The following is a 16595-nucleotide window of genomic DNA, read 5'->3' on the forward strand; positions in this document are numbered from 1 at the left end:
CTTACCTAAAACAGAAAGGCTTAGTCTAATTTAACATCAGAAAATGATAAAGAAAACTTGTATAAGTCTTTTAAAACAGTGTAAGTCAGGGGTGTCCAAAGTGTGGCCTGGGGGCCATTTGTGGCCCTTGGACTGATATTTTGTGGGCCCCAATTGCAGTTCAAGAATGACACAAATTTGTTCATTGAACAGTTTATTTTTAATCAAGGTGAAATTACTACAGACAATTTTCCAACAATTTTCTCTTTCCAACAGAGCTTGTATTATAAGTAGAACCAGGTATCTACAGGGACTTTTACTGAAAAGAAAAAAGATAATTTATTAGACTCGGCTAAATGAAGCCAGCATTCAGTTAGCCGAGTGGCTCACACCCAGTTCAACCGAACTCAAAAGAATTTGAGAAACCTATCAATCAATCACGTTTATTTGTATAGCACATTTCATCAACCAGGCAGTTTGACGTGTATTGACTATTGTATTAGTCCTTTTAACTTAGAAATGTTCTTCAGGTGATAGAAGGCTGACTTTGTCAACTGTCTTTATGTGACTCTGAAGGTTCAGGTCCATCACTACACCCAGATTTCACACCTGAAAGTTCAAAGATGATAACTTCAGTTTTGTTTCTGTTCAGCTGGAGAAAGTGATGGCAGTCAGGCACTTTTATTTGCTTGATCTTATTTATTTTTTCTTGGCTCATGACATTTGTCTATGATTTTGCCCCATGTGACAAAAGATTTGGACACACCTGGTGTCTGGTTTCAGCTGTGAAATCCCCAAGTTTTCAAGTCCATGAGGTGGCAGAGCTTTGTCTGCAGGCATCACCAATCCATCCATGAACCTTTCTTTGAACCTTTCTTTGAACCATACTTTGAACCGATTCATGGACCGTCAGTAGTACCAGGCATTGTGGGACTGGCTAAGTCTGTTCCATGATTGGCTTTTTGCCCTCCCATCACTCTCTGTTGCTATCAGAAATGCTGAGTTGACCCTCTTTTTTCAGAGGCCCCAGCCCTGCACTCACCCTCCCGACCAGAACAGTTTGCGGCATCCTATTATTCCACATAGTTGTTTTTACATCCTGGCTGAACTTTCCTGTGTGAGAGGATCATATATGTGTGTCTGCAAGGACACCAGGGGCATAACCTAACAAATGTGTGGGGTCAATTGGTAAGGATTTCTCTCTCTTCCGTTCTTTGTGTGTACGTAGGAATAAAGTTGTGTACTGACTTGACAGATGATAGTGATGGAGATGAAATGCGACTTCTTACTCCTAATTAACTAGCTAACTCTCGATTTTGTTGAAGTGTATTTTGTTCTGTTTTAGCACTTAGATAAGCAAATTTTAATATTAGACAAAGATTACTTGAGGTGACACATAAAGGCAGTTTTCAAATATTTTTTAATGTTCAGGCCACACCAACTTTGGCGTACGTGGAGAAAGTAATTGCCCACCATATCTACTGATTGCTTGTGCTTGTCTTTTAGAGCGCCATGGGAAACCTTTGTACATTTTTTATTGGGTAATTGTTGGAGTTCAGCCAAATTGGAATGTTTTTAGGCATGAACCTCTGTTTTAAGATGATTTTATGCTGAGGTGGATTTGCTATTTTGCTACAGATTATTGTCTTGCTGTGTTTCTTAAGTGTGCTTCAGGTTACGGTCACAAATTAATTAATACCTTTTTCAATCAACAAGTCATTGTGGTTATCCCATTGACATTAAAATGTTTGAGTGTCGACATTATATTTTTCTAATTTGTTATCTTAAGTTTATGTCAAATATAATCTTTCAGAAAGTTAATATTTTTTCAAAGAGTTTGGGACAATCAAGTTCTCCTCACAAATGGTTCCCATTTTTCTCATTTGCATAGAAATGCCCTTTTAACTCTTAATGACTTTGTTTCCCTTCTGTTTTTGTTTGATTTTTTTTCAATCACAGTCTGATGTGTTGCTTTTGAAATATTTTAGTCTATATTGTGTTCTCAGAGAGGTTCTATTGAAGTTAATTATTCATCTAATCCTTCCCAGTTGTAGATAGGAAAACTGCACCTAACAATTGGACCAATAAAACTTAATTAATGTCTGAATAAGTGGGCGATTATATTTCTACAAAGGTCTGGATAGCCTTTTTTGAAATTCTAAAAACATATTTATAGCGGGAAAGTGCTGCTAAAACGACAAAATTAAGAAAATTCAACTATAAAACCTTTGAATTACGGATCCGAGACTGTGAGTCGCTGATCTTGATCCTTTTGTTTAGATTGTCAAATAAGAAGGCGGGCTAGAAAAAGGGAATGAAGGAAATGGCAAAACAAAACCGAATATTCACAAGAAGACGACAAAAATTAATTTAAAATGGTTTTCTTCAGGAAAACCAATGACCAATTTGTGTGAAGAAGGTTTCAGGGAGATAGTTTGATGGGGTTTACATAGGAGTCAAAGAAAGGGAGGGAGTGAGTGGGGGTAGCAGGTTCAGCGACACAAACAATGTTACCCTCGCTACATTTAACATCAAGCCCAGCACTCGACAACAATGGCGTCAGCAAGGCCCTTCCATCTCTAAACATTGCCAGATTTCTCTTTGGTTGTTTTCAGTGTGCATTAACAATAAAAGGGAGGTTTTTCTGTTTTTTATTGTGCTCAGCAGGTAACAACTCTTGCAAATACAAAGGTTGCAGCAACTTGGCAACCAGCTGCCAGTAAAGTACAGTGCTTTGAAAAGGCATTTCCGATTGCTTTTGTATTTGCTTCCTTATCACATTTTAGATAATCAAGTGCATTTTAATGTTACATTCAGATGACCTAACTTAATACAGAAAGCTCTTTTCAAATAATGATTTCCAATGTAATTTGACCCAACGTTGAAAATTATTATCTCGTACATCCAATAAAAGCTCTTGAAATTAGCAGCGACCACAAACTTTGGCTAAAGTAACCGTTGAGTTTTTTTTACATGGCTTTTCAGAAATTGTGACCCTCAAAACATTTTGAATTTAGCATCTAAATCATTCTTAAGTGATTACTTTTGCCATTTTTTTCAAGCCCATTTTTTGGACTTTTTTGGATTATTGTCTTCGGTGCTCGAGATAAATGTCCAATATTCACTTTCATTCAAGTGTTATTTAATGTCCTGTTTTATGCTTATCTTATGAATCTTTTTTATGTTCAGTTCTACGTATTTAAGTGCTTTTCTTTTATAATTTTTTTTGATGTGGTTGACTGTTCTGTTTGTAATTCTGCTTGAAAAGAGCTTTACAAATAAAATGTATTATTATTATATTGTATTTGACTGTAGGTACTTTGTTCTGTTCTGACATGCAGAATTTTAGTTTCATGCCAAAAAATGTAGTGATATGCCATCCAGAATTATCCACTCTATCTGAGAGAAAGTAGAATATTTTTCTGAAACCATTAGGAAGAGGAAGAAAGTGAAATGAACCTTTGTGTTCTGTCTGGATGTTTACTTGTTTTTCCATTTTTGCCCAGTCACTTTCTGTTGAATCAAAACTGACTTCAGCTGAGGTAAATGAGGCTTCCAGTGTTTGAATGTTGCTACAGATGGATTGAAACCTCCTGGAAGAGTTGCTGAAGCCATTAGGGAGTCATTTTGGAAAGGTTCCACGGCTCCATGTTTTCTCCGTTTGGCCAGATTGGCTCACATTTTTGTTCCTGAAGTCTTAGAAATGTCTTTGTAGCATTTCCTAGAGTGATTCTGACTGTCTTCTTGTTATCATTTAGCCTATGTTGTTCTGCAAATTATTGTTTCAACAGGTTTGGTAATAATCCTGTGTGGTTGGTGAAACTTGTCTAAGAAAATCACAATTTATGATTTTAGAAGGTGGCAGATATGTTTCTACATAGTACCAGATTAGTTTGGAAAACTTTATCTCTTTCAATAAACCCTACATTTGAAAAATCCTGTTTTATTTAATCAGGATACATTTCTTCTGACATTGAAAACTATGTAAATGAGATGGGGATTGGCTTTTAAAATCTGCACAGCAACGGTGTAAATAAATTTTTAAGTGACTATGTTATTAAAATTTCAAAGGGAAGTCAGAAAAAAAAATTACGCTGAATCTTTAATTCGGGCTAGAGGTGTCCAAGTCCAGTCACAGAGAGCTACAGTCCAGCAGCTTTTAGATGTTTTTTTTCTCCAACACTCCTGAATCAAATATCCAAACCGTCATGAATCGTTATAAACAGCTATATTTACACCAGACAACATACAGCATTTAATCCACTAAATTAAACATTAAAAAAGTAAATTACCAGCTTTGACAACTAACACAGTGACTTTATGCTTATTAAGATGTTGGAATCTTTATTAAATGTAAACATTATTCAGCTTTGCTGGTGTAAAAAAAAATTGTCTCTGCATTTGTGAAGAATATTCACATATTAAAAAAAACTAAAGGAACAGAAAGGCAAATACATAAGAGCATATATTTTTTTGAAACTTCATTTCTGATAGACCTCTCAGAAATTTAATAGAGTACCTCTATGACAAACAAGCTGTTGCATTTGTGAATGAAACCTATAGAAGTGCCAACAAAATGTTATTAAATATATTTGGATGATGTTGGGAAATCTGAATGTGCACAGAAAGTTCAAAATAATTAACTTTTCTTCCTTGCTGAAAGAGCAGCTACCTTTATGTATGAGTGAAAATATGAAAACTATAGTGAATTACTTTGCAGATAATAGGACATGATTATATTGTTGCTGTATTAAAATGCTGTCTTATAAATTGCTTGAATCTGGATTGAAGAGGTTAAGTATTAGATATGAGTGATTGCCTGTGATTTCTTGTTCCGGCAGGTTTCCCAAAGGGACTCTACTGAGAAGCTGGCTCACCAAGTCACGGCCCAGATTGCTGCTGCTGATTGCAGGGTTAAAGAGGCCCCAGGTGACCCTCATGAGGAGGAAAAGGATGAAGCGCACAAAAGTAGCAAAGGCCACGTAAGCGGTAAATATGATTTATGTTGCACGATGAAATGCAGAAGTCCATACTAAGAAATATATCCACAAACTAAAAAACTTTTTTAAAAACTGGCTAAAAGGAGGGAAACATGCCCAACTTCACAATTTCTAGTTTGGACTTCCTTAATTCTTTTCTCTTTATAGATGCGTTTATTTCTGCAGTAAAGTCAAATCAAATGTAAATATATATCTTGGATTTCATGATTAATGTGTTGTACCTTATTTCTGTCAAATTAACATTGATAGCATTCATGACAGATTATATGGTATCCTCCACACTTATTTACATTAAAAATTAGCACTTTATTGCACTAGCATTATCTAACATTGAAAACTAAAGACATTTTTGTGCACATTTTTTCACCATGGAAGTATTATATCATGTCAACAAATACCTTCTTTTGTTTGTTTATTTTGTTTTGTGTTTGTTTGTTTTTACTAAATGAGCACCATACCTGAAAAAAAAACCGATTTAGTTAACTTGCCACCAGACGATTCAGATTTGATTGGACTCTAATATAAGCATAAGCAGGCCAGGAAACCACAGACAGGAATTCGCATACAGCTGGATTATTTCAAGGATTTGTCTATGGAACATAACTCAAAATTATTGACGGAAAATGACTGGAAAATTCACAGATTCTCTGAATTTTTTCACCTAAGGGCAAAACTAAAATGTTATCAAGAAAACGCAGCTGGGAAACTAGAAAAACTTTAGTGAAATTGTAGTTGACACGCTATTGGCTGATGTTTGCAAAGCACCCAATCCAGGAGTGCCATTTGTTTTCCTCGGCGCTGATTGGCTGAACCCCTAAGGCTGTTGATGGTAGCTTTTCCGGTAGTGCTAAGTCGGTTTCTACGGTGTGAGATAATGCATATTACGGAAGAGGTGGAAGTGATAGTATGTTTAAAGTTTGAAATATTAAAATAGGTAGTTTTAGGCGCTTTTAGAGCAATTATCAAGTGTTCCCTGATTTCAGCTGTTAGCGGGTGGTTGTAGATTCTTAATCCACTATAAGCCCAGGGATCCAGTATATTCTGCTCTGAATAAATTTCAGTAATTTCCTTGCATGTACATCCACAGCAGCCTCTCCAGAGTTACAGTGGAATAAATTGAAATTTGTGTTTCTAACATGACAAATTGTAAAAACGTTTCAAGGTTAATTTCATTTCCCACACTTTTAGTTTGTTGTAGGAAAACATTTTTATGCTCTGACACGATTCTGCCCTTGCCCAAAATTCTACCCAAACATCAAACAGGAAGTTTATTTTGTTAACACATATGCCTTGCTTCCAACTAAAACTAAACTTTTAGTCTCAATTGTAATGCCTCTTCCTCCTGTGGCCTGCTGTTTGAATTGATATTTTTGCTTTTTGATCATTTCTACCTGCTGCCATTTTGTTTCCATGCAAACAAAATGGCAGACTTAAGTGTTCGCTCTTTTCTTCCAGAACCTGCAGCCGAATGCCCCACTTCTGCTGAGTTCTTGACAGTGAGGAGTTGCTTATGGAAATCAAAGGAAAGGACAACCTTTGCGTAACATAAATGCTCCAAAAAGAACTAAAATGCAACAAGTGCTAAACAAAAGGAAGACAGAGAACAAACTGAAGAGATTGAGATCTCCAGACTAAATCAGAAAGCTTTCTTGACCACCCACTTCTGTCACTGTACTGACTGTGACTTTGTACATCTTTCCTATAGATGTGTTGGTAGATCGCCCCTGCTGTCATTTTCCTAGTTTAACTCTATCTGGTTTGAGTTCGTACGCAGCTCAAACTAGTTACTGATTAAACTCTGTATGTTTAACCCACCACTGTCTCACATTCTTCAGTCAATGCTTTTCAAATAGCAATTACTTCACTGCATGATAATGCTTTGCATACCAGTCACTACAACTGATACTACTAATACTACTACCACCAGGCCTGATAACTAGGAGAAAATTAATTTACCATTTTGTGCTCGAATCTTCTTTCATATTCTTCCCCTGCTGTCTCTTACATATTATATATATATTTTTAGTTTTTATTTTATTTCTTAAACCAGGGTTCAGATAATATCCTTCTATTGAAGGCTAACAGTGACACAAATCTCCAAAATTAATGTTATTTAATTCATTGTTACTAATACATTTTAAATATTGCCTAGATATAAATAAATATTTCCTTCAATATATTTTAAAGATCTCAATTTATTACTTGGAGTGATTAAATTGGTGAATCAAATTATAATTTCAGCTGAATATATATTAAAATCATATATAAAAATGTAATTATGTTTTTGTTTCCAGTGATCCAGTACATGTGATGCAAAATCATTTATGCCTACAGCACACTAATTGGCTTTTCTACAGCATAGTGTTAGTCCTGCTTAGTAATTCTTTATTTTAAATTTTAATGTTTTTTTATTATTATTTAGCATAAAGAAAGATTAAAGTGTAACCAAATCAACCTTCCTTTGAGACAGCTTAGCTCCGCCCCTTGACAATTTTTCAAATTCCACCGAAGTGGGTGGAGCCAAGATACACAAAGGGGCGTGGCTTTGTGCGGGGCTGAGTGGAGGGGCTTTAGCAGGGCTATGAACAGAACAAGAAAAAACACTTTTGCCAACTTAATGATTTTTGCAATTATATTTATCAACTCTTCGGACCCCTCTGGTGACTTTAGTTCCAAAAGAGCGACTAGTGAGAAGTTTATTGACTTTTTTCTTCGTTATTGAAGACACAGCGGAAAGGAGTCCTATTCCAACCTGTGTTCATATCTGCAAATTAAATACACATGTGCAAAGGTGAGAAATGCTAACTGATCAATAATCACACTCTTACAATTCCAATTACTGACCAACCCGGGGCATCTTTCTGACTGAGAGTCTTTTATATTTGAATGCAGTACTCTAAAATAGACATCCACCAAACTGTAACATTGTAACCAATAAGAAAAATTGACTGCAGTAGCAAGTAGTCAACCCAAAGAGGGCAGCACTGAGACAGTTTTAGCTCAAATGTGGCAGAATTAAACAAATTCTGCAATTTGTGAAAATGTAACAAAAAAGACAACAATTTATAAAGCTTATCTTTTAAAAAAAATAAAAATAATGATGATTTGGAGTTTTGTTACTCTTGAAACATACAGCACTAGATACATTAAAATTTTCACACAGTTGGGCTTTTTAAATGTATTAAATTATGGCACTTTTGAATTCCCATACAGGATGGTTGATCATAACATTGTGTTATATGTTTAGATTTGGCCAGACCTTCCTTTACCTGTTGAGATTCAGCAGAATCTTCATTTTATTTAAATCTGTTCACCTTCAGCTATAGATCCAAACGTTTCCTATTGAACCTGGTCTAAAAATAACTGCCTCTAGTAAAGATACAAAACGTATTTTTGACAAAACTGCTGTTTTTGTTATTACAACAAAGAACATAAAGAAGTCAGTTATCCTGGACCCGGAATAATTCGGTTTGCCGCCCCCTGTTGGTTGCCATGACTAATAACACTACTAATAGAAGTTCTAATACTAATACTACTAATACCACGAATGTCGCTTCTGCTACTATTTCTAATCATAATAATAATAATAATAATGAAAAATAATGCCATAGTGTACGTAAAAAATCAAAGATGGTAATATTTTGTGAATTCCATGCACTCTAATGATATTTGATCTTTAAGGGGTTTTTTGGTGAAATTAATGGGGTTTTTTCTCTTTTATTTATTCCTCAAAGGAAATGTTTCATAAGAAAAAATAAAGTTTTAATTCATTTAAATTTTGTTTTAACAATTTGTACCAAAACAAAGAATCATTACTCTTATAATTATCAGACAGCATGTCAATAATTGAGTTTAGGAACTTTTTCTGCCTTGTTAATTGGGATAGACCATGCATTTTTGATTTTAATAAAGAAATGAGATGCTCACACAGATTGGGATGATGTTTTAAGCTCAGATGGATATGCTTACACTCTTTTATTCCTCTTAAGAGGAAGCTACTTTCATCTGGAAGTAGAAATATTAAATAAATCTAAATTAAACACTTTGTGTAATGAAAGGTATTTTAGGCATTTATTCAGACTGGTAAGTAAAATAATCTTATCTGCTGTGACTTCAGGAGGATCTCACTGTCCTGCATTCTCCATGTCATCTTTTGTGCTGCAACTATGACTAACTTGAATAAAAAGTGACAAAAGAATAAATTGCAGGCCAATATTGCTTCTCTTCCAAAAAAAAATTTAAAAAAAATCATGTAGTTCTGTTACATTTCTGTTCACAATAAGGCTGAAAATAAATGAAAGAATTTGGAAATACGTATCAGAAATCTGCAGTTAATGCAAAGGCACTGTGAAGATCTATGAAATGTAAATGTTTACTATGTTTACTCTGTTCTTTTCCTCTTATGCCAAATAAATTGATTTTTTGGAGGTGTGGACATTTTCCATAATTTATTAAACATTTCCACATGCAAAAGTTGCTGTAAAATAAATAATATGTTTAAATGACTCCAGATGAACATGATAGTCTCTTGAGACTCAATATTTAGTTCTCCAGTTTAAACCGGCAGTTTCACACATTTCAATGTTAATAAACTAATTACCTTCCCTTTATTTATATAGCACAGATTCCCAATAACATAATTTCAAGGCATCTAAAACAATTTGATCCAACTGATTCAGATACTCTTGCGAGTTTTACTCACCATTATGCAAAACAGCAATTAAGCAAAGTACACTTAAGTGTAGAGCGCCCTCACTTTGGAACCCACCACCAGATCTATTTGGAAAACACTTGCCCCCTTCTGGGAGCGCCCCTGCACATTCAAGCTCTTTCAATTTTATAACATCTCCTGGGTGCAAACTCGGCATGAGCTCCTTGAACAGGATCCAAAATACAAGTCTGACCTGGACCTGGGAAATGCTTAAAAAAGTAAATTCAGTACTTTAACCAGCGATATGTGATTTTTTTCTTACAAATCCACATTTTTTTGGCAGAAATGTACTTATATGTGGCCAATTTATTTCCCCCTTTCATATCTGATGACTGTAATACTCCATTGTACCATTTCTACAACAACAGAATAAATTTAAATTGTAAAGGACAGAAAAAGGGAGAGAGGGAAAGCAACAGGGACCAAGATTTTTGACTTTGGGTCTCGGAAATCAATCTCAAACTTTATGAGTTTTTTCTATCAAATTTTAAACTTTTGGAGCTCAGAAAAATTTCAGTCTTTCCTAGAAGATTTCTGAAATCATTCTCAAAATTTCTGAGTTTTTTTCTTGTGAGATTTTTAAACATTTGGAGCTCATAAATCTAATTTTCAAGTTGGAGCTTGGAAATTTCCAAGTGTTTTATAGAAAATGTCAGAGATGAACCTAAAACATATGAGATTAGTCTCAAAAGTTTTGTTTGTTTCTGGAAAATTTTCAACTTTTGGAGCTCAGAAATCTAAGTTTTTCCTAGAATTAAATTTTTTCTTGCCTTTTTTTTTTTTTACTTTTGGAGCTCAGAGATCTGATTTTTTGTAAAAAAAAAAAAAAATCTTAAATTAATTTCAACATTTCTGAAACTTTTCCAGACTGTGTTTTCTACAAAATTACTGAGATTAATCTAAAACATTACGAGGCTGATATAGAAATTTCTGGTGGGATTTTGTTTCAATTTCTCATCTTTTGGATATCAAAAAAAATTTCTAGAAAATTTCTGAGATTAGTCTCAAAATTTCAGTTTTTTGGCCGAAATTTGCCCCCCTTTTTTTCCTGGCCATGGATAGGGCCTCTTGTCACTTACCGGTAGGAATCCAAATAAACTCGCGATCCCAACGCAACGTTTACACTCCTACGTGAAAATAGCTGCGCATAGCTGCAAAATTACTATACATCTTTGAAAATCAGAATCAAAAATAATGCCGCAAGTGGTTTCTTAATGGTAAGTCAACAAAAAAAAGCTCTTTCCCAGTAGGCATATAGCGGCAAAAGCAACTGACCGAACATACCAGAGCTCTGTTTGGGTTGCTAGGCGACGGCTGGGTTTGGCTGGGGTTGCTAAGTAACGGCGCAGTGCGTGGAATGTTACTTAGGAGGTTTATGACAGAGGTGCGTAGAGGAGCTAATAATTGTACGGAAATAAAACTACTTCAGTATATTTTACCCAAGTAAAAGAAGAAAGCAGCCATCCAAGAAATTACTCAAGCAGGAGTAAAAAACAGTATTTGGTAAAAAAAAATCTAATATTCAATAATTACATCATCAAACGGACAAAAAGGTTATGTGGAAATTATGTTAATTTTAAGGACCCAAATGAAAATGTATTTTGTGACATAATTACAAAATTAAATCAGGCAAAAATATTTTCTTCCAAATCAATTACTTTCATTTGAAACATTAACAAAAATTTAAGGTATGTCTGATAAAATTTCGGTTGACTTCATTTCATTCGGTGAAGTTAGTCATAGTAGGTAGAGCATCCAGAAATTTCACTTATGACTATCAATACTTCAAAATACAGTTACTCAAGTAAAGGTAAAGCATAGTATTTATACTCTTAAGCAAATATAACTGTGTAAAAACTCAACTGCTTATGTTCCAGACATAAAAGACCTTAACTTCTTGCCAAAAATGTCTGGGTAGGTTTTTATTTAAGTGCTACTTAACTGGGCTGTTTTTAGAAGTTGCTGTGAGCCAAATGGGTGTATAAAAACGTGCAAAATGTGAATTTTGCATAATAGGCCTTTAATGGGAGGCAAAAAGGAAAAAAAGCACACAGAAACAAGATAATAGGGGGTAATGGAAGCACATTTCTGATGAGGCGGCAGCATTAAAGAGCATAGGAACACTTTGGATGCTTTAAAAAACAGAGTTATATGGAAAAACCAGGCTGCTGAGTCAGCTGTCGCCTTAAGAGCGCTCCAGCAGACCGCCGTCGCTCTTTATGACATAACTGTTCTGGCATTTTCATTGGAATAATGGCACAAAACTCAATATGTGACAAGCCTACAGTTTCTTAAGCTGAATGTATTAGTCAGCAATGCTAACAGAAGAAAGGAGGAAAACCTGCAAACTGAAATGAGAATATAAACTAAATCATGGGATCACTGTAAATTTGAATTATTAACAAATAATCATCATTTATAACCCTAGAATTTTTCTTTCATCACTGCCGACTCAAGCAATTCCTGGCTTCTCAAATACATTAAACAAATTTACTCAGACACTTGATGTGGTATTAAAGATTTGAAATTGTATTTGGCTTTTATTCCCCATTAAACAAGTGCATACATTTACAGCTTGGAGCATATTTTATTGACTTTTTATTTAGCTTTTTAGTCAAGTGCTCAAATTAGTAATTTTCTACGTACGAAGAGCCGCTCTGATAAAAACACAAACAGACGTGATAGTGAATGAAAAGTACATACCAATTAATTTTCAAGCATAAAAATAAACACAAACTGAAAAAAAACTAGGGCTGAGCAATTTATTTTGAGAATAAAATCCCATTTTATTCACTTTTGTTTCTAAAAAAGAAATTACAAATGACTTAGTATTCTTCTCATAATAATTTGATGCCGATGTGTTTAAAAATTAAGCATTTCCTTATTTGCAAAACCAATAGCAAATAACTTGATAAAATGGTCAAAATTCTTCATTTTAACTTTCTCTCATATTTTGTGTAGTAGTTTTGCTAATATTACAACTTGATTCTGGAAACAATAATGTTTATTTCTTGTACTATTTCGACTTTATTCTCGTATTACTACAACCGTACTCTTGTAATATTACAACTTTATTCTGGTTATTTAAAATAATAAATCTTACCCTAGCCCGAATATTTTGTGGTACAGTTAAGCTGAATTTAAAGTCCAAAGTTGTAAAACATGCTTGTCAAACAAGATGGCGGCCTTGGGCGTGCTGACATCATTCTTAACTACGAAAACCCAAGGAGGAGATGGGTGAAAAAATAAAATAAAATTCAGATTTTCCAAACATTAAAGCTGCAGTATGTAGCTTTTATAAAGTTTTTTTTTTACACTGTTGAAACAATTGTTAAAAGTTTCAATATGATGTGACAGTTTAGTATGAGACAGAAAACCTATGAAAAAAAAAGAGCTCCTCTGCCATGTCCCAGTGCTAGCTAGAAACAACCAATCAGAGCCAGGAGGCGGGTCTTAGCACTGTCAATTACATGATTGCTCTTTGCTAGCAGATCCTGTTGTGAATGCTAAATTGTAATGTTAAGTTGTTTCTACACTATTAGAACACTGAGTGGCGTACATGAGAATGATTGACAGCGCTAAGACCCTGCTCCTGGCTCTGATTGGTTGTTTTTGGTTGGTAACGGTGCATTTCTTCAGACAGCAGTAGTAGCTCAAGGAGGAGGTGGAGTAAATCGATCTTTTCACAGATTATCTGACTCATATTAACAGTTATGATACAAGCGTAAAAAATATATATTTTATAAAAGTTACATATTGCAGCATAAAATCGATTTATCACCCAGCCCTATAGAACAAACTAAAACAGGTTCCTCGGATCGGATGTTGACAAATGGGTCAACTTGCCGGCTGACTGAGCTGGACGTCGGGTAAGTTCAAGGATCTCTCTCTTTTTTCACCCTTATATCTGCAGCCAAGATGGTGGTGATCTCGCCCTGCATGAAGGCCCAGGGCACGTTGGAGCCAATCAGCGGGCACCGCTCCCCGCTCGGACAGTACACCTCCCCAGTGGCACCCTGCTGCCTAATGCTGTCGCACGAACAGGGGAAGCAGAACTTATGAGCGGGAACAGATGGGCACTGGACGAAGTGCGTGTCCTCCAGCCGCTCGTGGCACAGAGTGCAGCACAGCGGCGCGCCACCGGGCGCCGCAGAGGAGTCTGAGAGGCTCTGAAGCGGCGGGGGGTCCATGCCGCTGGATCCAGGGGGAGCAGACCCTTCCCTTTGAGGTGGTCTCCTCTGGGAAGAGGAGGAAGGCGACGCGGGGCTGCTGCTGTTCAGCCGGGCAGCCGCCGCGGCGTCTTTGAGCGAGCCGGAGCTTCCTGCGTTGTCGGTGGCGTGGATGAGCGCCGCCATCGGTGACCGGACACTCTGTGCAGTGGCAGCTTCAGTAGAGTGGGGTGATGCAGCAGCTGAAAAGCTTGTCAGAGAAGATGAGGGCCATGGTTGACCCTCGCTGCTGTTCATCTTGGCGGCGCTGCCCTCACCCTCTGGCTCTGGGGAGGCTTTTCTTTTTGCAGGCCGAGTATGCTTCCCTCGGTCTAGAAAAGAAGATTCAAATGATTAAAGGTGATCGATTGTGCTTCCTTGGACAAGCCAGGATAGCTCTATGCAATATACAAAACATATTCATCATATTTGTTTTTGCATAAGATCATTAGAATGAGATTTTAGTCTACTCAGTTCTGCCTGGTTTGAGCTCCTTTCAGGATGAGCTGTTTTATGGCCTACTGTCACTTTAAATCCAAATAAGCTGCTGTTGGCCACGCCCCCAACTCAACTCTACACTCACAAGTGAAAAAGTCTGTAAATGGCAGAAGTTGAGCCTCCTGCACAACCAACAGGAACACAGCAAATGGTTTCTGGATGGTAAGTGAACAACAAAACACTTGACCTTTCCAACATACAGCAGTAAAACCAACTTACCAAACCTGCTGGAGCTCCGCTTGAGTTGCTAGGTGATAGCGTAGTGCCCCAAATATGAGTTACCAATCTGGAGATTTTTGAAACGGCTCATTTTCCAGACACCAAAAAACATTAACTTATTGCCAAAGAACAGCTGGGTGCTTTTACTAAGAGCTTGGGCTGTTTTTAGAAGCAGTTGAGACCCCAATGGAAGCATAAAAACCAGCATAATGTGAATTTTGAATAATAGGTCGCCTTTAATAATCACAACACAGGTAACAGATTTCAATGCAGTTACACCAACTCAAATTTAAAACTTTGTAAGATCTTTTACGACCGTTATAATTGTCAAAATTGATATAATTTATTTTTCAGAGGACAAAAGGTGGGACTTTTTTGTGGCTCTTGGCAGCAGCTTTGTGCTTCTGACACAGCTAGACAGCTAGCTAGTTAGCTAGCTGGCAAGTATTAGCAGCTTGTTACCTCAGCTTGTTACAAAATTGCATTTTGTATAGCAGGATAAAGCTGTTGGTTTTATGGGGCTGCATCCCATTTATTCTTGAATTTTAATCCAGACCACAGATCTAACATTTTTATATGCATTTGTTTTTTTGAGAATGACGACTATTAAAATAGCCTCGACAGTTTCAGCGTAGATGAACTGAAAGATTTTAAATTCCTTAAAATTAAAAAAAAGGCCAGATTAAAAGAAATGTGCAAGTATACTATGTAAAAATGTTTGATTGTTGTGTTTCATGTTGCATAGTTGCAACATGAAGCTATGACTTTTATTTTGTTTAAGCTCACTTTGTTGACAAACACATGCCAGCAAGGAAAGGCTGAAAAAAAAATTCGTGATCAATCGATAACTGAAATAATCGTCAATTATTAAGTTATCGATTAATCGTTAACCAGAGTATACAGACTCAAAACAAGGACGTTTGCTTTAAGAACATATTCGGTGCACTAGTTACGCTAAAACTGTACAAAAAAAGGATTAAAAATGCCTGTAAATACGTTTTATTCCAAACTCCTCGAGTATAAAACCAACTGCTACCTGTTTTTGAAGAAGTGGCGCCAGCCTCGTACGCCATGATCCGCTGCATGGCGGCGTGGTCCTTGGTAAACCGTCCGTCCTGCAGCGCCATCAGGTCCCTCACCGTTTTGCCTTTGCCTCCCCACTCCTTGTGGCTTTCTGACATGTCCGACATGCTGTCCGGCCTCTGTTTGTCCTTCAGCTCCTCGTGGCGCTTCCCGTGATCTACGGGACCCGAAACGACCAGACTCATCTGACCCGGACGGCCGTTAAGCGGGTGAACAGCGGAAATGCCGCCGTTAACCAAAGGCACCAGAATGGGAGGAACTGAGCTAGTCCTGCGGGAGTTGGGGAGCTCCGGTGGATCGTCGGGTTTTGGATATCCGTTCGGGATGGGGAAGCCGTTCGTCTGCCTGCCCGCCGGGTACTCCACACCTAAGCGGGGTGGCCTCTCAGACACCGGGTATCGGTCTAGAGTTTGCGGCGGACGGGAGCCCGGGTCAGAGGCGTGGTGGGACTTCCCCGGGCCGGCAGAGCGGCCCTCCGGGAAGCCATGCACCCGTTTCAGCTGTCTTGTAGCCTCTATAACAAACTCGATTCGGTCGGCGCCCTCGTAATTGACACATCCCCGGCACACTGCCTCGGTAAAATCCCAGATGATGGCCCAAGGCATGCGGGGTAAATCGCACAAATAGCAGGACTGTCTTCTGGAGGCAGCGACCGCCGCGGAAGACATGTTGTAAAAGCCCCGGAGACAACGCAGAACTATCCAAAATGTCCGTCTGTTTGCTTCTCGCCGCTGGGAGACACAACTAAGCAGCTGTGAGATTCAGAGTCATCAAAGAGCAGCAATGAAATACTCCCTTCGGTATACCTTCGGGGCCATTGTTGCGGTGTCTGCTGCGCCTCCAAAGCGCGGCTCCACGCTTACTACTCCGCTCCAGCTCCGAAGTAGAAACGTGACG

At 37.3% G+C, this 16595-nt stretch overlaps 1 protein-coding gene and 1 long non-coding RNA gene across 2 annotated transcripts; one reads left to right on the forward strand and one right to left on the reverse strand.

The window, feature by feature from the left end:
* Positions 1 to 651: 651 nt before the first annotated feature.
* Positions 652 to 7699, forward strand: LOC116719556 (uncharacterized). Its single transcript, XR_004339216.1, has 3 exons — positions 652 to 1167; positions 4821 to 4968; positions 6435 to 7699. It is a non-coding gene; the product is annotated as an uncharacterized LOC116719556 (long non-coding RNA).
* Positions 7700 to 12198: 4499 nt separating this feature from the next.
* LOC116720322 (interferon regulatory factor 2-binding protein 2-B-like) lies at positions 12199 to 16591 on the reverse strand. The gene is made up of 2 exons (XM_032563505.1): positions 15652 to 16591; positions 12199 to 14230 (listed from the first exon to the last, which is right to left on the reverse strand). The coding sequence occupies exons 1-2, from the start codon at positions 16364 to 16366 to the stop codon at positions 13566 to 13568; spliced, it is 1380 nt and encodes a 459-aa protein (XP_032419396.1). The 5' UTR covers positions 16367 to 16591; the 3' UTR covers positions 12199 to 13565.
* Between the last annotated feature and the right edge of the window lie 4 nt (positions 16592 to 16595).

The sequence above is a fragment of the Xiphophorus hellerii genome, chromosome 5 (assembly GCF_003331165.1).
Source record: "Xiphophorus hellerii strain 12219 chromosome 5, Xiphophorus_hellerii-4.1, whole genome shotgun sequence".
NCBI classification, from domain to species: domain Eukaryota; kingdom Metazoa; phylum Chordata; class Actinopteri; order Cyprinodontiformes; family Poeciliidae; genus Xiphophorus; species Xiphophorus hellerii.